This window comes from Pocillopora verrucosa, chromosome 14, assembly GCF_036669915.1.
Source record: "Pocillopora verrucosa isolate sample1 chromosome 14, ASM3666991v2, whole genome shotgun sequence".
In the NCBI taxonomy this organism is placed as follows: domain Eukaryota; kingdom Metazoa; phylum Cnidaria; class Anthozoa; order Scleractinia; family Pocilloporidae; genus Pocillopora; species Pocillopora verrucosa.
The window spans coordinates 21,434,608-21,458,645 of record NC_089325.1 but is presented as its reverse complement, the minus strand read 5'-3'; the positions used below and the strand labels follow the sequence as shown (position 1 = coordinate 21,458,645).

General features: G+C 40.3%; 1 protein-coding gene and 1 pseudogene across 2 annotated transcripts; one reads left to right on the top strand and one right to left on the bottom strand.

Moving 5' to 3' along the window:
• Positions 1 to 166: 166 nt before the first annotated feature.
• Positions 167 to 22,447, top strand: LOC131795895 (fibroblast growth factor receptor 2). 2 transcript variants are annotated; one of them, XM_059113496.2, is made up of 15 exons: positions 167 to 299; positions 9,926 to 10,303; positions 14,340 to 14,723; positions 15,103 to 15,198; positions 15,698 to 15,841; positions 16,458 to 16,588; positions 16,725 to 17,037; positions 17,423 to 17,533; positions 17,917 to 18,104; positions 18,527 to 18,649; positions 18,808 to 18,875; positions 19,512 to 19,552; positions 20,016 to 20,115; positions 20,584 to 20,683; positions 21,295 to 22,447. In XM_059113496.2, the coding sequence occupies exons 1-15, from the start codon at positions 224 to 226 to the stop codon at positions 21,373 to 21,375; spliced, it is 2,334 nt and encodes a 777-aa protein (XP_058969479.2). In that variant the 5' UTR covers positions 167 to 223; the 3' UTR covers positions 21,376 to 22,447. The 2 variants fall into 2 exon arrangements, with proteins under 2 accessions (XP_058969479.2, XP_058969478.2); XM_059113495.2 differs by having other exon boundaries at positions 16,455 to 16,588; positions 21,295 to 22,405.
• Positions 2,932 to 3,886, bottom strand: LOC136278040 (uncharacterized; annotated as a pseudogene).
• Positions 22,448 to 24,038: the final 1,591 nt, after the last annotated feature.

Sequence of the window (24,038 nt, the reverse complement as noted above, 5' to 3'; positions counted from 1 at the left end):
GGAACGAAATTGTTGTAGAAGGAAACCAAAAGCCTTTAATCTAGGACTTTGACATATGTAAATGATTTGATGTATTTGAATATGCAACCGATGACAAAAGAAACTGTCAAAGCCCTATTTAGACATGATTTGGACTGTCAAATATTAATTTTGCTTTCGATTTCGCAATCAAGTGAATGATCGACTGAGTTTACGACGCCGTCTGAAGGAGTAACTTTGCAAGATGGCAACAGATTTACGAACCTTGATCATTGGTGGTCTTTTTCTCTGTCTTGGCGCACAAGTACACGGGAAGGATGGTAAGATAAATACTCTGAGTTTCGACTGGGTTAATGTTATACTCTTTGCTACTTTCATATGGATTCGGCTTTCCGGTATGGGAGTAAAGCACGTATGTTGGATGACTGGAGCGGCGAGAGTTACTCAGTGTTGCATTACTATCTAAGGGCCTTTCTAAATTATTTTGATCAGTTTTCACAATCTCCGGGATAGTCATACCAGTTTTTACACGTTTTATGATACGTAAACCTTTTAGCCTACTGTCGGAAATGGTAGACAATCATTTCGTTTGGTGCGTTTCACTAAGAGACCGGAAAGACGTGAAGTGGTGATTATGATCTTTGTTTTGCCAAGGAAAAAGGTCGTCTTGTATGTTCAGCTCGTTGGTTGACCTGCAGATGTAATTGCGGAGATTTGGGTTTTCTAGAATAAGAGGTGATTTAAAAGGAAACGTTTGCTGGTGCGTTTTCGACACCTGCCGCGCCCAAATTTAAGACCGTTCCGTTATTACGGAGCTAAAATAATCTTGCTGATTGCTCAATTGTTAGTCTCTTCAAGCGCATATAATAAGCCATTAACAGGGTAATTTAGTGTCATTAACTGAGTTAAAAACGTAAATTGGCCACTTTAAAGAGTATAAAGGCTGACGTTTCGAGAGTTAGCCCTCCGTCAATCGCTCTTATAACACTTCTTAGAGGATGGCAAGGGGTTTTAATTTTGCGTGACGCGCGATGGCCCCAAAATTTGCAGGGTGACGCGTGATTGAACTCAAACTAGACCCTGTGAGCAGGGTAACTGGGATACCTGGATGGTACTGGATCCTTGGAATCAATTGTAGCGATAATACGGGTGTCGGACTAGTATACTGAAATAGTGAGCTCAAGTCTGGCCAAGGGCATACACCTATTTCAAAACATAGGCATGCTATGCATGCAAGAGTTATTTTTTGTAGGGTGGGTGGATTACTTGAAACATTGTAAGTGGTCTACATTCTTACTAAAGGAAAGAAGAGTATTAACGCGGAAAAGAACGAAAATGTCGAATTACCTCACACACAGGTATTTTGTGGTAGATTGTGTGTTGTGTGAATAAATGTAACCAAAAATAAACTGTATTGGTGCCACGGATACCTGTTAGTACGAAATGCAGAGAGCAGACTGCAGACCGGATACAAAATATAGACTGCAGACTGCAGACTGCAGAGTGGGTATAAAATGCAGACTGAGAATCTGAAGAGTTTTTACGTCTGGTATATGTATGTTATTTGCCGGCTGGGAGGTCCGTATGGCGAAAAACTGTGACCGAGGTCTTGAAAATGCTGCCCGAGGCTGTTGCGCAATTTTTCCATTTTGTGGCGGAGGAAAAAAAAAAGACAAAAAAACAAAGGCATTTTATGACTGGGCTACCACAGATATCCCAGTAATTATCCGCGTGACGCGGGACCGGACATAACAACTTGATGCGTGAGGAAACCAATCATTCAAAGTAAATAGAGTCTTAACAAAGGTCAATAAACCGTGGCAGCAGTGACAATGTTTCCTGGTCTTTTCTGTCCTTTGCTTAACTTTCGCTTGACCTCTGATGTCTTTAATCTTCGTGGTAGGTCCAAACAATCGTGACACAGTATGCATAAGTTACTATAGTTAACATTTGCATAAGGACTATGATCTTCAGTGTTTTCTTTTTGTCGACCGCCTGGCTGTGGTGGTGTGCCAGATCGTATCCAGAAAGACCAGAAAGTATCTAAATCCATCGAAGGAAAGATCTGAAAGAGTGTCGACCAAATCGACACAAACGGCTGAAACGGTTAATGACATCAGAGTTTTGGTGTCATTTTATGCCGCCGGAGAGGATGGTAATGTAATCAGAGAGCCAGTACATAAGGAGAGATTTTGTGTACCAGTTAGTACGAGTTCCAAGGTCGTCTCAAAGACCTAAACGAATTCAAAAGCCACGTTATATCTGTTACCGACATGAAGACAGTTGCCAAGCAGAAGTGGTTGGGCAAAGCTTTGACATAAATATTGCCCCGTGTATCAAAAAATAGTAAAGGTGGTGTAGACGTCTACTCAATTCGTACACGAGACTCTTGGGGCCACGAGTAGCCGCAAATTGAAAGGTGGCTAATTTTGCAATATAGCCTATGTGTGCCCGTACCTTTCCCCCCATGGTAAAACGGAAACCTAGATGGGGAGGGTACGGCTACATTAGCAAAGTTCGTACCGGTTCTCGCAAGATAACTAATGGGTCATATATGAGTTCAAACTACGAAACCATTGTCAAAATTATGACTACTGACGTATTAAACAACAAACTATGACAACTATGATGCCCAGATGAACACCTCAGATGTTGAATTAAAGAAGACAAAAAAATCTTCGTGAACAGAACTTCGAAGTGTTCCTCGTAGAAAGTACTGCCAATGAATTCTGTGGCGGGCCTTTGGCTACAGGTTAGCCTGAGTCAGGTTAGCTTAAAGGCTTATTTCGGGTTAGCAAATTAAACTAGAACTTTCCTTTTGAAATTGATTTACAGACTTAAATGTGATCTAAAGTACAAAAGCTTAAATGTCAATCAGTGTTCAAAGTCACGTAATTCTCATTCATCTTTAACGAAACATTCTCCGCCCCGATAAGGGCGTAGTTCTTATCTTCATGGATCGTAACCCTCTGCAGGGTGGATGACAGCGATCTTGGTAACTGGATGGTTATATTCTCCTGTGGCTGTCTTCACTCTGATGTTGTGCACTCGTCCATCCGACCCGGGGTACACGTTGATTATTCGGCCGACAGCCAATTTGACCCGGACAGTGTTGCTATCGGCCAAGGTTACGACATTGTCTACCTGCACATTGCGCTTTTCTACGTGCCACTTTTTCCTCGGTGCTAGCGAGGGAAATATATCTCTCCTCCAACGCTTCCAGGAAGAGTCGACTATCCTCTGTACAAACTCTAGTCGTCGTCGTGGATTCTTTGTGTCGTTGAAAGGACCTTGAGGTACTTCCGATGTCGCGCGTCCTAGCAGTAAATCTTTGGGACATAAATAGGCACCATCACCTGGATCATTAGGAATGCGACCAATGGGATGCTGGCTTACTAGGTTTCCGACCTCAAACAGGCAGGCGTACAATTCGAACGGTGTCAGGATTAACTCACCGATCGATTTCTTCAGTGCTATCTTGACGCTCTTGATAAGCACTTCAGCGCATCTATTCTGGTGTGGAGCAGCTGGGCCGGGTTGTAAATACCCACTGAATTCTTTTCTCTGCGCAGAACTCACGGAGCTGATTAAAATCTAAATTATCGATCATTTCACGCAGTTCTTTAGCTGTACTAACCATCTGCAACCCGTTATCGCTCATCATCACCGCTAGGTAGCCTCTGATAGAGAAGAATCTGTGAAGTACCTGCATAAAATCCATTGTGGAGCAGTCCACCGCCAGCTCTAGGTGAACAGCTCTGGTGTTTAAACAGGTTAAAATAACTCCGTGGTGTTCGGTGTTCTTGTTTCGCCCTATCTGGACATTGTAAGGACCAAAGTAGTCACGAGTAGTGTTGTAGAACAGTGGGGTATGCGGTGAGAGGCGAAGTAAAGGGAGATCTGCCATCCGTTGCGTCTCTGCCTTGTGTGCTATTTTTCGACAACATACACACTTGGACTTCACATACTAGCCCAGTCAGCTTGTTCGCCTTGAGGATCCAGTACTTCCTGCTTGTCTTTGCTGTTGTGGTTGCTACTCCAGTATGCCCATACATGTGCATGCTGCTTGTTATCAGTAGGGATATTCTGTGTTCGTTTGGAAGGAGTATGGGGTGTTTCTCTTCTTAGGACACTATGGCTTCGTCGATTCTGCCCCCAACTCTGATTATTCCTTTGTCATCTATTAAGGGACTGAGAGACTTAAATTTACCTTACTCTAACCGACCGTGCAGGGTTTCCTGTGCTTGCTTGATCCAGAAAGTCTCCGCCCCTTGCAGCTCTTTTTTAGGGGTCCTTTTTTTCTCTCTTGTGCGTTTCTTCTCAGTCGAATTTTCTCTGCTAGCCAGCGTAGTCTTGCCGTTACGCGAATCAGTTTCCTCCAGCTGGAGAAGGTAGACGGATCAATTATATCTTTGGCTTTCACAGTTGAGACCGTTACCACTATCTGGCGACGCTCCATGTCTTCATCTGGAGTGGGTAGGGAAGTCATCTAGTTCGGCCACACGCTTTTTTGTAGACGTAGCAACGCTGGGCCATTAATCCACCTTTCATTTAGTGCATTCCAGGGCGTGAAATTAACTTTTTTTTCTGATAGCCACTTGGCTCCTAAATTCTTCAAAGTGGTAGCCAATTCAAAAAAAGTTGGTCGCCATTTTCAAAGACAAACAAAATCTTTCTTTACGCTGTCAGCGTTCTAGATAGACCCTCCAAAATTAAGTTAGGGAAAAGATCTTTAACCTGCTACAAAGTGGACACTAGGATGGATGATATACAACGTTCAGGCTCATCTAAATCCAAGATGGCGTCTAGTTATCGAGATGCATGTGCTACGTTTTGGAAACAAACTTAACGAGGAAATTTGCCGCGGATTTATCTTTGCAAATCTTTTTAATTCGCTATATCTCTTGGTAAGGTTATGATGAAACGTTCTAGTGGCCAATTTGGCGACTAACTTTCAGGATATGGTCGCCAAAGTGAAAAATTTAGGCGCATTGGCGCCTGTGTTAGGCGCAATTTCACGCTCTGCATTCACATGGATCCCTTGCGATAGGTCGTCGGCCACGTTGTCTTCACTTGGGATATACATCCACTGACTTGGATCTGAGTTACTCTAAATTTCCCCAACCCTTGAAGACACGAACGGCTTGAAATTGCGAGACGGGCTTTGGGTCCAGGCCAAGGTGATTGTGATGTCGGTGAAGAACTTTACATCTCCAAACTGCACCCTAGACTCCTTTTGAATGACGTTTGCCAGGCGACCTGCTAGGACGGCTGCCTGTAGTTTTAAGCGTGAGATGGTGAGCTCCTTCAAAAAGCTGCTACTCTTGACAAACTTAACGAGGAAATTTGCGAGTTAATGCTATGAATTTTATTGTAAAGGCGTCGTCATCCTTTCTATGACGTATGTAAGCACACGCTCCAAATGCATCTTGCGACGCGTCTGCGAAGACACACAACATTGGTGGATTCACGGCATTGTCGGCGGATAAACTTCTCCCGAAGGACACGTTGTCCAGCTCTTTCATCTCTTGAAACAGAGAATCCAGTCCCAGTTGCCACAGCAGTAGTTGCATACCGATTTTCGCTCTGATTATAAACGCGGCAGCGAAACCAATAGGATCGTAGATCCGAGCACCTTGACTTAGGATCATCCTCTTCGTCATCTTTACTGGTACATGACTCGGTCTATCTACTAGCCTCGGGAGATCTACCTTTACCCTGATGTGGAACTTATCTTTCTTGAAATTCCACGGGGTTCCCACGACCTCCTCCTCTCCTCCTTGAAATACGTTAATTCCTTTCTCTATCTCACTGTTATCTTTCTCTGTAAGTTTCTTGTTGGAGATCCAACCCTTGACGGTAAACCCTCCAGTCTTCAAGACCTTGTCTATGTCTTCCGTTAATTTCCGAGCTTCTTGAAGAGTGTCCACTGAGTCGCAGATGTCATCCATGTAAGTATTGTTTGTAAGTACTTCAGCTGCTTCTGCGTAATACGCCTTGTTGCCTTGAGCAGTTTTTCGAAATACTATTTGCGCCATGGCGGGTGCAGGCTTGTCCCCAACAGTGAGAACTGTTTTGATCTACACGTCGGGAGCTCTGTTGGTTTCCAGGTTTCTCCACAAAGACCGGTGGACATGCTGATCTCTCTCGGGGATTAGTATCCTGTGGTACATTTTGGAGATGTCTCCCATTACCGCAATTTCTTTCTCTCGGAATCTCAAAACAACTCCAAACATGCCGTTTAGGAGATCAGGGCCTTTCTTCCAATAATCATTAAGTGTATGTCCTTGATACACAGAGGACGAATTAAAAACGATTCGGACTGGTATGCTCTCTTTGTCTGGCCTTAGCACTGCGTAGTGTGGAATGGAGTGGACAGGGCCTTGATACGCCTCCTCTTCTTTCTTCGACAGTTTTGGTGAGAAGTTCATCTTTTCAAAGCCCGTGATCTAACAAGAAACATAGATTGTTGCTATTAACTACTCATTAATTTTTATTGCAATTTTTATTTCAATTTTATGTGTTCCGGGCCCGCAGTAAGCTGTTGCGGAGTCCCTGCTTGTATTGTATACCATTTACATTTTTTTTTGTATATATATATATTTAATATTAAATTGGCGAAGCTAATGAAATAAAATAAAATTTTCCATTTCCTCCATTTGGTTACAGTAGGCTCCCCCTTGTTCAAGATTCTTCTTAAGTCGCCGCTATGGTGATTCTAGCCGCTTCATTACCAACGTTTTGTTATCCGGTAGCAGATTGGGATCCTTTCTCCATGGGTATGGAATCATCCACTAATTGTTGACCTTCATGCATGACTTTTCTATCAGTTCAGATTCCTCTTGTTCGCTCTCCGTCAACTTGTTCGCATGGCAGATACAAGGTTTCACCTCCACTCTCATAGCTTCCGTCTCCCAGAAGCTGCACAAATCTACTGGTAAGGCAAACTTTACGTGTAATATGCGGGTCACATCAGAAGTTTCTTCTGGCTTTCCTCCAAACACTTCTCATCCGAGTGGGAAACTACGGGCTAGCAGATGATCAACTTGTCTCGTTTCACCGGCATGGAAATGTGTGTGATCAATACGGATAAGAAGGTCGACCTGTCTTTTGTCACGGCGAAATTTCGTATTCTGTGGACCAACAAGGTCCGATATTTGTGAAGTCTTGACTGCGGTGATCTCGTCGTGATGGTAGGAATTCTGATTGCCTTTACTGTGAATCTCTTATCGTTATCGATTGAAGCTAGCTGAACTTTGTACTCTTTCGTCTTTATCGTTTCTTCCTCTCCACCAACTTTAGTGATGGTTACAGATGTATCCTTCCTGTTTAGACCAAGAGTCTCCGTAGTTTCCATCTGCGCGCCTGAATCTAGTAGGACATTTCCAAGTTTGAAGAGACTGTTTGCGCTGATGATATTCGCAGAGAGGACTGATAAGATAGCTTCCTTTGTATTGATTGCCATAGCGACACCAATCTTGATAGCACTGGTCCTGTGAAGTAGCTGGTGATGGTTGTGTGGACACTGCGTTCTGTTCTCTATTTTTGTACACCGTCGGATTCGGCTACAATTATCCATTCTGTGGTCCCTTCTAGCCCTTTTCAGACAGCTGAAACACACGTGGTTAGCTTTGGCGATCTTGATACGTCCATCGATGCTGAGGGCTGCAAATTTCTGACACTGGTCGGACCAGTGTGTTGAGGTTTTGCACAACCAACATTTGTACCAGGGTAGCTGATCATTGTCATCGCCATAAGCTCTTAAGTGGCTGATAGTACGCTGGTTGTGTATACCAACTCTGATCGGGGATCAGTCATCCAGATCATCAACGCATGTAGTGTAGCGGGTTTCTTTTCCTTCTCAAGATCTACGGCCCAGACTTTTCGATCGTCGGCACACATCTTCTGCTCCATGATGGACAACATATGGCTATTATCCATATCACTTGGCAGGTCAACTTCCTTTAATGCGTTGTAACATCGCTTCACGAGATGTACCTGGTCGCAAAACCGCGCATCTTACCCCACATGTAGTGCTTTAGATTGGACAATATCTTGTGTGATAGTGTCTGACACGAATCACGGATCCCCATAAATGGAGTCTAAGTACTCCCAGGCGGCAACGTAATCGGTTCCAATTCCCTTTATGAGCTCGAATGGCTTATCTCTTAAACACGTGCGAAGCAGCGTGACTGCATCTCTAGGTTAATAATTGGCCTCAATCATGTGTTTGATGTCGGAACGGAAGATCGCATAATCTCGTACATTCCCGGAAAAAATAGGCAGCTTTGGTTTTTCGAGCTTGAAAGTACAGGCAGCGTAATCGGACTTCGCTGTATTGACAACAAATGGTGTTCCGGTGGTTTGAACTACTGATTCAGTATTGTTTAATGCCAGATTTTGCACCTCATTAGCAGTCTGGGCACTGTTAATTACATCTACTAGACCACTTGCGGAGTTAGCACTTATTGCAGAGTCAACGGCGTTGACCACAGAAGGGCTTGGTTTACCGATTGCATATTTGAAATTCCATCATTTCCATGCACCCCAATGCTCGAAACCTCCTCTTTTCCACTAGTTGAAGCCTCATTCTCGTCTGCATCCTCCGAATTTGATTGCTCTGCACTACCAATAAACATTTTCGCGTCTAATTCTATTCTCATAAAGATTTCCTGGCATTCGTCCAGCTACTGCTCTTCTGTTTGGTATTCTTTATCGTTCTCTATACTTTGTATACTCGTCGTGTTTTTCCACTAAACTTTCATATATTCATGGAACTTAGCTAAAGATTGTCTTTCTTCATCTGGAGGTCTATGGTTTTCCACTGCATGAACCAACGCCTTTTTTGGCGGCTCGTAGAAATTGAATGAAATGTTCCGCGTAAAAAGTATTGCCGATGAATTCTGTGGCGGGCTGTTGGCTACAGGTTAGCCTGATTCAGGTTAGCTTAACGGCTTGTTTCAGGTTAGCAAATTAAACTAGACCTTTCCCTTTGGAATTGATTTGCTGACTGAAGTGTGATCTAAAGTACAAAAGCTTAAATGTCAATCAATGTTCTAAATCACATGATTCTCATTCATCTTTAACGAAACATTCTCCGCCCCAATAAGGGCGTAGTTCTTATCTTCATGGATCGTAACGAAGCACGAAAGTGAGGCACATAACAAGCTATTGGATGAGGAGGAAATTCAAAGAAGCAACTTGAATAGTAAATACGTAAGCTTAACTCTTGTGTTAAAAATGCTAATCTTTGATTTGTTTTTTTGTGTTCTATACTTGTAAAGTACGATCTGATAATGCGATAGGTAGCGCGAGTAAACGCTCTTGCAGCGTCTAGTTTCAACAAGTAAGTAGTCTTGATTTGTTTAAAAAAAATAAATATGACAAGTGAAACGCAATTCATTCCAGGATAAAATCGTTGGATGCAATATAATTTTCAATAATATATCCGACAGGTTGAAATCTTACAGTATTAGCTTAGCGTACTTACTCCTTTTTACGTGACGCGTGATTGGTTAAGAAAATTACCCGCGATGCGTGATTTGATAGAAAAATTCAGCGTGATGTGTGATTGGACCCCCCCCTTTGCCACCCTCTTCTTAAATCAAATATCAGAGAGTGTATTCAAATACGTCAGCAGAGGCAAGCGATGCTCGAAAGCCGAACGGGAAAACTTCTATCTTCAAATAGAGCGATTTTCAAATGAGAATCGAAAGTTACCGAAATTGATTTGGGTTTGCTTCCTTCGCTGTGATAAGTTGATAAGATAAAAATGAAACCAAAGAAGACTTGGACACTCGCATTTTCAGCACTTTAGACAGTGCACTTGTTTTTAATTTGCATTCTCACTGGCTCTTTTTGATGTTTTCCCTTTATCTGATTGGCTGGTGTGATGACTTTGGTTTTGGTATTGCGACACCCGATCGAAATGTGCTCAATCTTGCAGAATGTTCCAATTACAGTTTTCTCAATGAGTCAAACAGGGCACAAACATTTTACAGAGGAAAAAGATCCCTGTGTGACAGAGCATTACCCACTGGCTGGTACAGATTTGGAGGAGAGGCTGGACAACAAATGCCAGAGTCTTGTGTTGACTTAAGACACTGTGGTACAATTGCACCGGGATGGCTCAACGGAACACACCCCTTGGTGGGGGATGGGGCTGTTGAAAGGAAGGTGTGTTTTCATGCACCAAGCGGGAACTGTTGTAAATTTTCTACAGATGTCCTTGTCCGAAATTGTGGAGGGTTTTATGTTTACAAGCTTAAGAACACACCCCAGTGTGACCTGCGTTACTGCGGCAACGGATCATACTCAGAGCAAGGTAATTTCGTGAATTTCATAATTGTAAGTTTGGCTAATACAAATTATACCCCAGATTCCGCAAATTGTAAAGGCTGATGGTGCATGTGATACTTTTAACTTCTAGGTACAAGAAATCTTTTTATGTAATTCTTGGCTTAGTCCTCCTCCAGTGATTGTAAGTTGAGCAGTCGGCCACAGCTAAAAAGCTGGTAGCAATCACTGTTTGCAATTTCACCCTCAGGAACGAGATGGGAGGCGTAGATGGAACCCCCACCCCAGATTTTGTTATGATCACAGCAAGAATTTGAGAACATCTTACCATAAATGAATAGTCTGTTATGAATCTGCAAGTTGAGAGGAAAATCTATTCTTATGTAAATTTAAGTGCGTTAGTCTGTAACTTTCGAACTTTCGTCGGCCACTTCAGTCCTTCGATTTGGCTGAAATTTGGCATGAAGTCTTAATTTATAATCCTCATCACGAAATGGATATTTAAAAGTTCCAGTTATTTTTGCTTGCCAAAAAAACAGGAAAGTGCACTTGGTCTGCCCATACTTGCCCGCCAATATGGCGGATCGAAGGTGATTTTTTCTTAATTCAACTCGGGTCCTATCGTAAAGATTTCTCAAAATCTCGTGATATCCGTGAAACGATCTTCCCTTTCCCTTAACATTTGTCTAAAAAAACATGGCAAATGTCTGGTTTAACAATGTATGATCCTAACGTTCTAAGGTCACTTTAGGCCGCCTTCAACAGTGACTGGAAAAATTGACCCCAACTTAGTAACCGAATACCTCCAGTGTTATCTCGATCCAGGGGTTACCGTTTACTCCGAACAACGTTTGTTCATAGATGAGCAGATTTCATAAACAAAAAAATGGGGGAAATGAAACGGTCTAGGAAAAAAATCATCAACCCGGACTGACCTGGCTATGTTTGGGACCTGGTCCTAAAAGCTCTTAAATCAATTTACGATAAGAAGAAAACGGTTAAAGTACATTTATCGTCCGGAAAGTTTCCTAAAAGTAAGGAAATATCTTTTGATTTAACATAAACGTGATGATGTTCGAGCGAAATTGTTGCAATGGTATGATTTTAGTAACTAATTGAATTTAGACAAGCCACGCGCAGTTATGCTCAGAGTTTAATTCGCTTACCGTTTTGAGAACGAAGGATTTTGTGAAAGAAACATTCTTGTCAATTGTTATACACTATTGGTGGTAGCAGTTGGTCATTTATTTGAATTAAATTGCTGCAAACTTAAGATTAATGATACAGTACTTACATGTCGCACAACCGGTTTCGTGGAGGATATGCAAATTTATCATGTTTTCCAACAGGAGTCAGTGTATCATTTCCTCAAGTTCGCAGCATAAGAAAAACCCCAACCTTTGATAAGTCCATTGGAGTAATTTTCATTTATATCAAAAGTAAGCCTTAAATACCAACGTAATGCACTCTGGCAGTGGCCACACACACGAAACGGAATGTGGTTTGAGATAGACATCAACTTGAACTCGTGAGAATGCACAAGCATCAAGTTTATTCTTGAGTCTAAAAGTGGAAATTTATTGCTTTACTTGAGGATCCTGTTTAGATAAGGTTAGTGGTTTTTTATCATCTTACTCTCCTTCATGCTTCTTTGACAATTTTGCCCACAACAAGTACAAAAATTGAAATTTGTTTTGATTTTGTAGCGAACACTGAGATGTTGGTTTCAATGAGGTAAAATATTGGAAAAGTTCTCGTTTTTGACAGAAAGCCAAACTTATTATGTCAGTGATTAACGTCCCTTTTTACTTCAGTTTACTTTCCAGTTCTTTGCATGAAGAGAATGCTCCAGAATAATGTTAGTCAAGAGCGGTTTCTCGAGGTTTGCTGAGGATAGTTTCGGACATACCATGCAGTCGAGTGAGTGCATATCCCTTTCACGATGTACTCGAGACATAAAGCCTCATTTATGGGGCTTACACGTTGTTGATGCGTCTTTGAGAAGTGAAATTCAATTACTGTGGGCTAGAGTAGGTACCGAGACAGATTTCATGCTCATGCATCGATGAATTCGAAACTTCAACTTCCCTCCCCCGTGGAAATTGAACTCTTGAAAATCAGTTTTTCAAAATCCAACCTCAGGGGCCAGAATTATGTTCATATGCCCTACCTAAGTTCATTTTTTTTTTAAAAAGGAAAACTCGGGGAACTCACGGGTATTTTACTGTCGTCCGTGCCTGGGGAATGGGAAATTTGAACCTTACGTAGCTTGGGTTGGGAATTTGAACTGGAAATGTCGAATCTTTCTAGAGGGTTAAAGAAGTAATGGTCTGCAAGGTCTAGAGTTTTTAGAGCTCGGTAAATAAGTAGAAAGTCACGGATTTGAATTTGTTTTGTCGATTTGACAAGCTTTTCAAAAGCGATTTGTCTAAAAGATATCGATTGTGAATATTTTTTCGGATTTGCAAAATACTTTTGGATTGTCCCTTTTCGGCTTCCGTACTTCTCATTGCCATCAAAAAATAAATGAAATATGGTTTCTTAGGACTCGGGTCTTAACTTCCGTTTTCGCTACAACCGACAGTTCAGTGATGAACAAGGATTCAATTCGAATTCATAGTTTGGTTTTCCATATAGATTCGGTGTAAAGCTTGTTGAAAGCCATCGAAAGAAGTTTTAAAAAAAATCCTTCACGAACAGCCTCTCGAAGCAAAATAGATCTTAGAGCAAACTCAATTAGCGATGACGCGCGCATTCCAACGAGGTGACGTTTACTTCAAACAACACTCAATTCATGTCTGAGCCCTTAATGAGGGCGCTTTATGTGAGCATTTTGCGCTCACCGTTAATTAAAAAAAATTTGCATGGAAGTATCCTGAAAGGTTGGGTTTCCTTTATACTGATATGACAATTGAAACATACGAAAAACCAAATTAAGACCTATTCAAAAACATGATGTAATTTACGTAATATCTAACGAAGGATATCTAAACTGTTGGCGTGACCAGGAGGATCAACTGCAAATGTTACCTAAAGGCTCAGATTTTGAGCAAGTCACCATTCACCACCAAATAAACTAGGTTCGAATTCACAAGAATCTTTTCTTTTCGAAATTGTCGTTCTCAAAACGGTAAGCGAAATCAACCCTTCCCGGCGTTAATACTGGATCGATTGTTTATATTTATTGGGTGACCAAATATTTATCCCATTGCGACAATGTCGCCCAGACATATTTACTTTTGCCCAAAATCAACAGATATTAGGAAACTTCTGGAATTTGCTTTCATTCTGGACGAAATAAGTACTTGGACTTTATTTCTGAATGGTAAGCTGATTTAGGAGCTGGTCCCAAACATAGCTAAGTCATCATAGATTAATAACTTTTCTCCTTTGACCTTTAAATTTCCCCCATTTTTTATTAATGGGATCAATTCATCCATAAACAAATATTATTTCAAATAAATGGCAACTTCTGGATCGAGGTAACATTGGAGATATCAGACTAACAAGTTGGGTAAATATTTTACTGTTTAAGGCGGCGTAAAATGACCTTCGAACGTTGACATAACCTGAAATCAAAATCTGTCATTTCCCACGTTTTTTCCCATAAATCTTATGAAAAAGGGTAGACCTTTTTATTTATAAAAAAAAGAAATCTTTACGACAGGACTGGAGTCGAAGTTATAAGAACACCTTCTATACGCCACGTTAGCGGGCAAATACGGGCAGACTTGGTCGGCTTTATCGATTTTTTGCCAAGAAAAAACAACTGGAACTTTTTAATACCCATTTCGTGGTTAGGACCCTAAAATTAGCCTTCATGCCAAATTTCAGCCAAATTGGTAAGGTTACGTGGCCGCGATTTTTTTTAAAGTTCGAAAGCTACAGACTATTGCTCTTTATAAGCGTGCTCAGTTGGGGCCGTAATATCACTCTGTATAGGACAATTTCTTTTTCTAGGAAAAAATAATATTTTCTGACTTTCAGGAGGACCTTATGATAAGCGTGCTAAAAATAATTTTCCACTTAACCGCCATTTTCTCAAACTTCGCTTTCCCTCAAAGAATGTTCCACTTACAAGTTGCTGAACGAATCTAACAGAGCGGAAACATACAACAACCCGACTTCATTCATTCACCTTTGTGACAGAACACTTTTTGGCTGGTACAGATTCAGCGGAGAGGCTGGTTTTAAAATGGCTGAACATTGTGTCAGCAAAGGTCGTTGTGGTACTTTTGCACCTGGTTGGCTCAGTGGGACCCATCCTACTTTAGCTGAAGGTGCTGTTGAACGTGAAGTGTGTTTCCATCGGTCTGCCTGGATGAGTGATTGCTGTTTGTTTTCAACATTCATCAAAGTTCGCAATTGTGGAAAGTTTTACGTTTACAAATTAAGGCCGCCACCTGTTTGTTCATTGCGCTATTGTGGCAATGGGGTATTTAAAAAAGGTGAGAAATTCTCAAATATAAAAATTCATGTTATATTGACACAACTGTTAATTTTGTTTTAACTTTCTCAATTATTAAAAACTTAATGCGCTGCACGAAATTGTGAAATCCATTTGGTCGACCAGGGTTTCTTATCAGCCTTAATATGCTACGTTCATGTTTAAACAACTTCGGTGTTCAAGTTTTCGAACCTTTCATGATCTTTAAACAGCACTTTTCACATTGGATTCTTGAAATACGACGAGGATCGGTTGCGCTCTTTGCGCCCAAAATCTGATTAACAAATCATGAGATTCCATGGTGCCGCTCGTCCGTTCAGAGTAAGAAGAGTCACACTAAAATGACCTTGACTTTGTAAGTATTCCCTCTTTTATTTTAGAGTTAACAACAGAACCAGTAACGTCGCACAGGAGTGTGGACAATCAAGTTTCACATACTATGTCTTCCCCAACACAAGCTGGGAGAATGACCACAGGTATGCACTCACTTTTCTTGTGAAAGGCTCTGGGAAGATGAACTGTAACGCTGTTGATTCTGCGGCTCAATTTTAAGGGCTTTTATTTCATTTTAGTTTTTTTTTCTACGAGTTTGGTAAAATGAGTCTGCTCAAATTCCTTTCTTTTTAATGATTCTTACCACCATGGTGAGTAGTAGAGGAAAGAGAGAGTGGAAGTGATCAGAGTGGAATGGAGACTGGACCTGATCTGAAATTGTAAACAGGCTGTTCATTATATGCACAATTTTGTATTGCCTGGTTGGTGGAATTTAGCACTATGAACATGTAGAAAATAAATGTAGTACCTTTCTTTCGCATGCGTTCTTCAGCTGCATTTATGCCCCGTCTGTACGACTGAGCAACATATACCACAGTTATCAACGATCATGGGGCTCGAGCGAATTTTCATATTTATATAAAAAATTAGCTAAAACTGTACACACTTCTTTATCATATTTTCTTGCTGATTCTTTTTTAGCATCGACAACCGTTCTATCAGAGGAAAACAAAAGCACCAAATCGAATACAGGACAAGTCTTGACAAGATCTTGGACGACAACTATCTTTTCTCAGTCCACGTTGTTTACACAAAAATTACCATCAACTAAAAGACCTTTCGTAGGTAAAGCACCGTACTGGCCGGGATGAGATTTTCTTAGTCTGAATAGGGAAACCTGATAAATTGCATGCTGCGGGTTACCTGCGATAGACAAGCACTACATCCAGGATCTGAGTTCTAGTGTTAGTCTTAGTAGCTTTGTGAACAAGAAACCGTGACAAGCTCTGGTCCATAGGCCACAGGGCAGATGTCGTCCATAGACCACATGTCAGGTGTTCAAACTCAGTTTAATATTAATAATATTTAACAAAATTTGGTGAGCGAAAATTTAGAGTATTGAACGGCTTATCTCCTAAACTTCACCCTCGTCGATTGATTCTAAAAGCATGGTTTTTGGACAACAAAAATTTGTCTTTGTTTGCGGCGTTCACAACTGTCTTTACTCTTTTTTTACTTTGTTTCCTTATCCTCTTTTGACTCACTCGCTTTCGTCTTTGTCCATTTATGTACATGTATTTAACAATATTTATGTTTCGCCTAAAAAATCAATAAATTCCCGTAAGGCACCGTGAGGTTAACCCCAGATGAAAATGATGGGCATGGTTGTTTTTCTCCATGGAGTTCAAATCACTGAAAACCCCGCCATTAATCATTCATGTTTTTTTTTACGTCATAGAAGAATCAACCTCCAGAATTCCTTTCAAAATAATCTGGGGACTAGTCGGTGCACTTGCCTTAGCCATACTAGTTACGATTATTGTTATTTTTGCAAAACAAATCAGACGGAAGAGAAAAGAGAATGTCAACAAGGTATATTAACAAATTATAATTTATTTGCTTTGCCTTCTCTACTGATTTTAAAGTGGTTATTTTTTGTTTTCATGGAATGAGAACTGACTTGAGTGACGTTTTCGAAAGTTATCCTTCGATTCTCTTTTATTTCTAGGGGAAGATCGGTGAAAATGATATTCACATGGTTGAAGTTACGACGGACATAATCAACCATTTAAGAGGTCTAGGCCGGCAATTTTCCACAGGACAGCTGGATACACCCCGCGCGGTCGTACACGAAGTATTGGTAGTTGATAATGAGACATATCTAAAGCAAATGGGAATTGACAGGAACTGGGAAATTCCTCGAGAAAGACTGGAAATAACGGAAGAAAAACTTGGTGGAGGAGAGTTTGGAGTCGTAAAAAAGGGAAGCTATATCAGGAGAGATGGTCAGAAACTGCCCGTTGCTGTTAAAATGTTGAAAGGTTAGACATAATAAAAAGTTATATTCGTTCTCTCCTTTTTTCTCGCAGAACCAAACAAAGCTTTAAGACTTTTTGACGACTTTTTGTTGACTTTTTGATGACTTTTTGTTATTTAGGAACCCATGGTGGGTACGATTAAAACTTTCGGTATAAGATCTTTGCGCATTATCATTCACGGCCTGTACAATTAGCTGTGTGTTTTGGCCACATGCCCCTACGAGACCGATTTTTCTAACACAGTGCAGTCTATTAGTCGCAATGAAACTTTTCTGCTTGTTAACCATGTTGAATAGCCAGTACTGAAGAAAAAAAGCAAACTCTTCGTGAATTTTCGATGCACTGAAATTTTGCTTTTTTTTTTTTTTTTTTTTTTTTTTTTAAAAATATAACACAGATGAAAAGCAGCGCATTGGTCTGATCCATGAGTTAGAAATTCTTAGGAAAGTTGGTCGCCATTCAAACATAGTGAGCCTCGTTGGGGCCTGCTCATTTGAAGGTATTACACGAAAATAAAGCTTTACAGGCAAGAACAATTTTGTTGAATATATATAGGGGTCATTTACCATATTGCCTTCCTGTCAGTAAGCTTACTTCAGCTATGAATGCAAAGATTTGAATTTTATGGCAGTGACTTATCAGATATAATTGTGTTTCCCTGCAGAAACGACCGAGTGTGGTCGGGAAAATTAATATACGTTAAGAAAAGTTAGATGCATGAAAATCTGTTTGACTTTTAGTTAAGTTACAAGTAAACCGAGTTTCTTTTAATTAATAGAAATAATTGAACGAAGGAATAAATATGTGTGGTGGGTATGCCAATTGAGCATAAACATTATTGATACATACATTTGTCGATGGCGCTTTTATTTCTGTCCTTAGAACCTTTGTGTGTGGTTGTTGAGTTTGTACCTGGTGGAAGTCTTGATCAGATATTGCGTGACAGTCGAATTCCTGTCGGGGCATTAGATACAAATTATGTCAACGTTTGGTCGAAACTGTCCGAGAGGGAACTGTTAAAAATTGCTTCAGATGTTTCAAATGGAATGCGCCATTTAGAAAGCAAACTGGTGAGTAATAATTTGTTGTGTGTACTCTTCTCGACTGACCTTGAAATTCAGCTGCAGTTAAGTGAATATTTCGTACAAACGTGAGTTCGTAAAAATTTACGGTCTTTTCGTTTTTGTGCGACGGTGGTGTAAAGGAAATTAAAAAGGCACTCACCTTCGGATTTTAACCATTAAGCTACAATGGTCTTTGCACTGCGACAAGGTGCAAAAATACCTTTTTCCCTCACTACGTTCGTCCAAATGAAAAACATTTTCTTCTAATTCGGACAGAAGATAAACAAACAGAGACATAAAGAAACTACAGTAAATACAAGTTGGGTGGCTTTACTGAGCTTTTTGGACTATCTTTTCACTTTCCGAGAAAGAGGAAACATACCTATGTTTTAACTAACCTGTGCGTCTTTCATTTGTTATGGGTTCAGTGCGTTCATAGAGACTTGGCTGCTCGAAACGTTTTGATCGGTGAGGGACTTGTAGCAAAGGTGGCAGATTTTGGAATGTCACGTGACATTTCTCAAGATGGAGTTTACATTAAGTGCACCGAGGTACATAAACGTCTATGTCACTTTTTTCAATTTCTTTTAAACTTTTTATTTGCAAGTCTATGAAAAAAGAAAAAAACAATAATTTACAGTCTTGTTTTTTTCAAAAATGGATATACCGGGGTTACACCTTACTTGTATTCTCAAATGCAAAATTACAGGGCAAAGTCCCGTGGCTATGGATGTCTTTGGAGAGTTTTAGGGGAATCTACACCACGATGTCTGATGTGTGAGTAGCGGCCTATTTTATAACTAGCCATACCGTTCATACCGTAAAAATAAAAAAAAAAATTAAATTAAATGTCATCGTTTTCCGAGGAAGATGCTAAACAGGTACGAGAAAGTCGAGTCGTCATCAGTAACGCTCATTCACATTTGGTTTTTGGTGTCTCTGGATGTCTTGCTCTTATTTTTATTATTGATCAGAACACGATAGATTTGTCAGAATCAAATCAAAGTGTTCACGGTTTTCCAACACTCTATCTTGTATAAGGACTATGATAGGTTTCGATCACCTTCATCAGGTTCAAAAGAAAGTGTTTTTACATCAGCGGTGAAATAAACAGACAAAAAAACAAAAATAACATAACCAAATGACACTATACCTGGCAACTGCACCATTAGCCCTGCCAATAACTATATTGACCTGTACGATACACAATGTTAGTGATTGTATTCTTAGCCTTTAACTTGTTCTACCATAACAATGCTAAAGCAGTTAGACGGTTGATCATAGTTTTAAGTACGAAAGTGCAGGTGTGCATGATTATAAAAAGCACGAACGATTAAACGAACTTAGTCCGGCTAAAAGACGTTAATTTGTAACGCTGGAATCTAAAATACAGTATTGTGTGTTTTTTTCCAGCTGGTCATTTGGTGTCGTTCTCTGGGAAATCGTCACCTTGGGTGAGTGGAAACGTTAAAGTAGCATCCTGCCTCTTTCCTGACCGTAGTCTTGCTCGGATGCCTAAAAACCTTGATGGCACATTGATATGAAAGCAGAATCATGCTAAGATGATTTCTTTTATACCAGACAACAGAAGACACTTCGAAAACAAAATTAAACATAAGTCATACGAATTAGACGATGTAGATTTGACTGAATTGCCCGTAGAGATTCTACTAACCTTGGACCTTCCGATTACGTGTTCGATTACTGTTCTAACTGCTCTGCATGGCCACGGCTACAGCTCGTTGGCATCTTAGGTCACAGTATAGATTCAATTGAAATGCCAGTATTAAACGTCAGCATGACGCTCCGATCAGTAACGTCGATCGCACCCTTTGAAGAGAGATTTGGAAAATGTGTGCCTGGTCATTGAACAGAGATGGATTTTACCCTTTATTAACGATGAATTTTCTTCTACAGGTGAGCAACCTTACATCGGAATTACAGGCATTGTACAACTTTGTAGCTTGCTACAGGATGGAACGAGACTTGAGAAACCACCTCACTGCTCTAAACAACTGTAAGTTATTTAACTAATAGGGAAGATTTTAGGTTCCAAGCATTGTAGCTGCAGGCTTTGCCCCATGACTGGGGGTTGTTTTTGTAACTAACGTGCCCCAGGTTTTGTCCTGTGTTTGACAAAGAGCCTCAAGAAGTGATTATTTATGCTGCAAGTCAAAGCTACAAAGAATGTTCTATTTTTTTAATAACAATTAAAAACGGGCAGATTTCAAGGCTGATAACATAAAAATGGAATGAAGCACTTTAATATCCTATTGGTTGTTCGATCATTTAAATCTTCTTAAACCAAGCGCTTTGTTATTGCCTATTATCTCTAGTTTTTGAAGTGTCGCCTAAGGCCTGTTGTTAGAAACAATTTTAGGCTTTTAGGTGTTAGAAACCTATGCAACCTTTTTCATGTTTAGTCATAAGAGGTGACATGTTACTTCAATACGCAACCCCTCTACTTTCATTGCGTCCTCTTTAGGTATGACATTATGCTAGAGTGCTGGCAAGAGAGACCAAAAGATCGTCCAACTTTTAAAGAACTCCATTCGAAACTTCACTCGATCTTGTACGAGACCACGGTATGGATAAATTACAAGTAAAAAAACTCTAGAGCTGGCATTATAGTCGACCAAGAACCAACACCAATGTTATCGCAACCATTAATAGAATAAGGCAGACATTATAAGTAGCCAATGAGAACCCTTACATTTAATGCAAAAAGATATATATCGGCGAAACAGGAAGACGAATTGGCGACCCATCCCGAGAGCACCTCCGTGACGTAGAGGGGAATGACAAAGACGCATCCAAACCAGTCGCTAGACATTTTAATCCCCCTAATCACTCTAAGTGGCATATGTTATGCCCAGTCTGTAGCTTTTCCTCGCATTTAGGCAGTTCGGAAAGCCACAAAACTCTAAAATAAAAATTTATCTGCACTCCTGATCCCCACCAAGAGATTACGAACCGGCGGTTTACAATCCCTCTTCCCCACGGATTATTTTCCCCACCAACTGAAATTATTTTGATAAGTTACTCGGCAATTAAAGCTAACACTGTAAGCTGAGTCATCCGGCCGGTTAAGACTTCTACAGAATGAATAAAGGAGGAGTTTACTTTGTGTTACTTATTAAATAACTCAGGAAAGCCGCTTGATATATGGTGATATATTGATTTCTTACTACCGCAGGTTACGTACATAAACATTTCCTATTCAGGGGGAAGAGGAGATCACGCTGATTTTCAAGAGCTCTCTGAGAGCAATAGGTGATCTCAGCAGCAAAGGTCGTAGACACGGAGCAGCGTCCCCCACACGTTTAGGTCCAGAAATTATCGCCCGCGTCACAGGATAAAACTGGCTTTGTAAAGTTCTCTGTCCTATGATCTTCTTAAAGTGTAGTAGTTAGTGTACTCTTCCACTTCATAAATTTTCCGATTTGCAAATTCATTTGAAATTTTCACGTAAAACCGAAGCAACTGATTCAATGAAAATGACTTTCATTATAGGGTGATGACACTGATTTAATCACTTATTGAACTCTAGGCCACTCTTCTATTCCAATTTTCCCTAAAATATCTTTTTTTTTTCTCCTTCCGAGAAAATATAAACGCTTGTTTGGTGACTGTTTTCGAAAACACAATACGAAACTCTGAGGTCTCATTATCTAAACAAAGTTTAGCCGTTGTTTATAAAAACTGCATCCTGAACGATCCTCAATTTAGCTGAACCTTTTATCGGAACATTCAGTATTGTGAACAGCGTTAAGAGGGCCGAAAGCTATTTAACAGTAGAAGAAAATTTATTTAATTAAATAGGCCCTCTTATAAAGCCTGAAGCCCACTGATTGCGTGGTTTGGGTTAGACCTCGTGTAAATAACGGGCCCTAAATGTTCCTATTTATAATCTCCTTGTAAATACCTTTCGGCTGGGTTCTGTTTAGTCTCCTTTGTTTTTTCTCCTCCATGTCTTCAAATTAGAATGAGAACATGCTGTGTTGTGGAAGGGGAGATTTTGTGAGGCAAGAATGTACGAGGCGGTTCTTTCTTTTCAAGTTTCGATAGCTAAACTAGACCTCACTTCACAGGGAAAAGAGGCCTGAAGTAAAATGCTCTCGTTTCAAAGAAAAAATATTTTCCTCAAAGCTTCCATAATATTCAGATCACACCCATTGAGACATTTCTGCGAGGAAAAGTTTGATTTAAACTACGTGCCGGTGACCGCGTCGGTAATCATTTTGGGATGTTTATATGGGCTCCTGGAAAAACAGGATCAAGGATCAAGGATCTATGGATTGCCGGATCAAGGATCAAGCATCGAGGATCAAGGATCAAGGATCAGTTCAAAATAAATCAAATTAATTAAATAAATTAATAGGCATGACTGATTGCTAGGCTTGAGTCGATTGTGCCAGCATAATTTTTAGCATAATTTGACAAAACGAGCATAATTTTTATCTTTTTTCAAAGAAAAGCACTGCCGGCATAATCTGCATTTTTGCTTCCACGATGTGAACAATTTTCGTAATTTTGTATTGAATATACTTCTCTTGACTGAATTATGTTTCTAGAATGTTGTTGCTAATAATGAATTGCGCCTACGGTGAATTCACTGCGGTCGTTGTAACGTTTGTTGGTTTTAGGCCCTACTCGTGCGACTCGCTAGCGAGTTGACTGAGATCCAAGATAAAAGATGGCGTCCACCTCGTCGAACACTTTTAGTTCTTCAGGCAATGTCTCATTAATTAACTCCTCTTTCAACGATTCGCAAGACCATGCTCTAGGAGATTATGTTCGGGCTTGTGTTATGCTTCAGTGCAATAAACGCTGATAAGCGTACTACTCTGCATCCTTGCTTTGACTTAAGAAGCTCCATTGATTGAAAAATGATGAGCAGCATGTTTATCGATTCTGAGGAACAAATGCAGGGGAAACATGCAACGATACAATGTTTGATAATTGGTTCATTAAAATAATGGGCTGCAGTTACCAGTAATCAGTTGCTGTTTGTTTTGTGTTTACCCCAGTGCTCTGCCTTTATTTTGCTTAAAAATCAAGTAGCATAATTTTGATGCCAGGAGCATAATTTAGAGAAACGAGCATAACTCGGGCTTAAATTTCGTAAATTTTGAGCAGTGCTAGGAGCATAATATGCCAGTTTTACGGGCACAATCGACTCAAGCCTGCGGGGGAAGGGCTAGAAAAACAACACCTGTCTGTCAATAGAGAGAGATCTTGACTGCGTCACGTAGATGAGCAATCAACCATGCCTATTAACTTATTAATTCATTTGATTCATTTGAACCGATCCTTGATCCTTGATCCTTGGTCTGGTGATCCTTGATCCTTGATCCGGTGATCCTTGATCCGGTGATCCAGTGATACTTGATCCAGTGTTTCCAGTCAGTTAGACCACCCGAAGAAATCACTGATTTTGAGTTTTTCTGAAACAACCTGGAACTCGACCTACTGATCTCCTCGTGTTTCTCATGTCTTGTTTCATTCCACCGAAGAGCAACGACTGGGTAAAAACAATTTCCATTTCCGCTGACAACGAATTCTCTCCTTTGATGACGTAATTTGTTCATCGAAAACTTTAACTAGTACGAAAACAGGCTGTACACACATCAATACAACAATAGGATTGTACTGAGTTATTTCTCAAAGGTTTAAAGTTAATTCTGTGGTATTTCGAGACCATTGCTCGAAGTCAATTTCATAATAAACCTCACGCAAGGTGAGGTTAATAGGTAGATTTTATCGGATATTTCATGGTTCATAACACAAACCCGTACCCCTCCCTCGTATCCACATTACCCAAATCCATTTGTGATAAAATGGCGGCGAAAAGCGATGATCTCTCACCAAAATCGTGTATTTTTACATGGAACAACTTTGCGTAAACACAAGGATTCGACTACTGACAACTCTTTCATC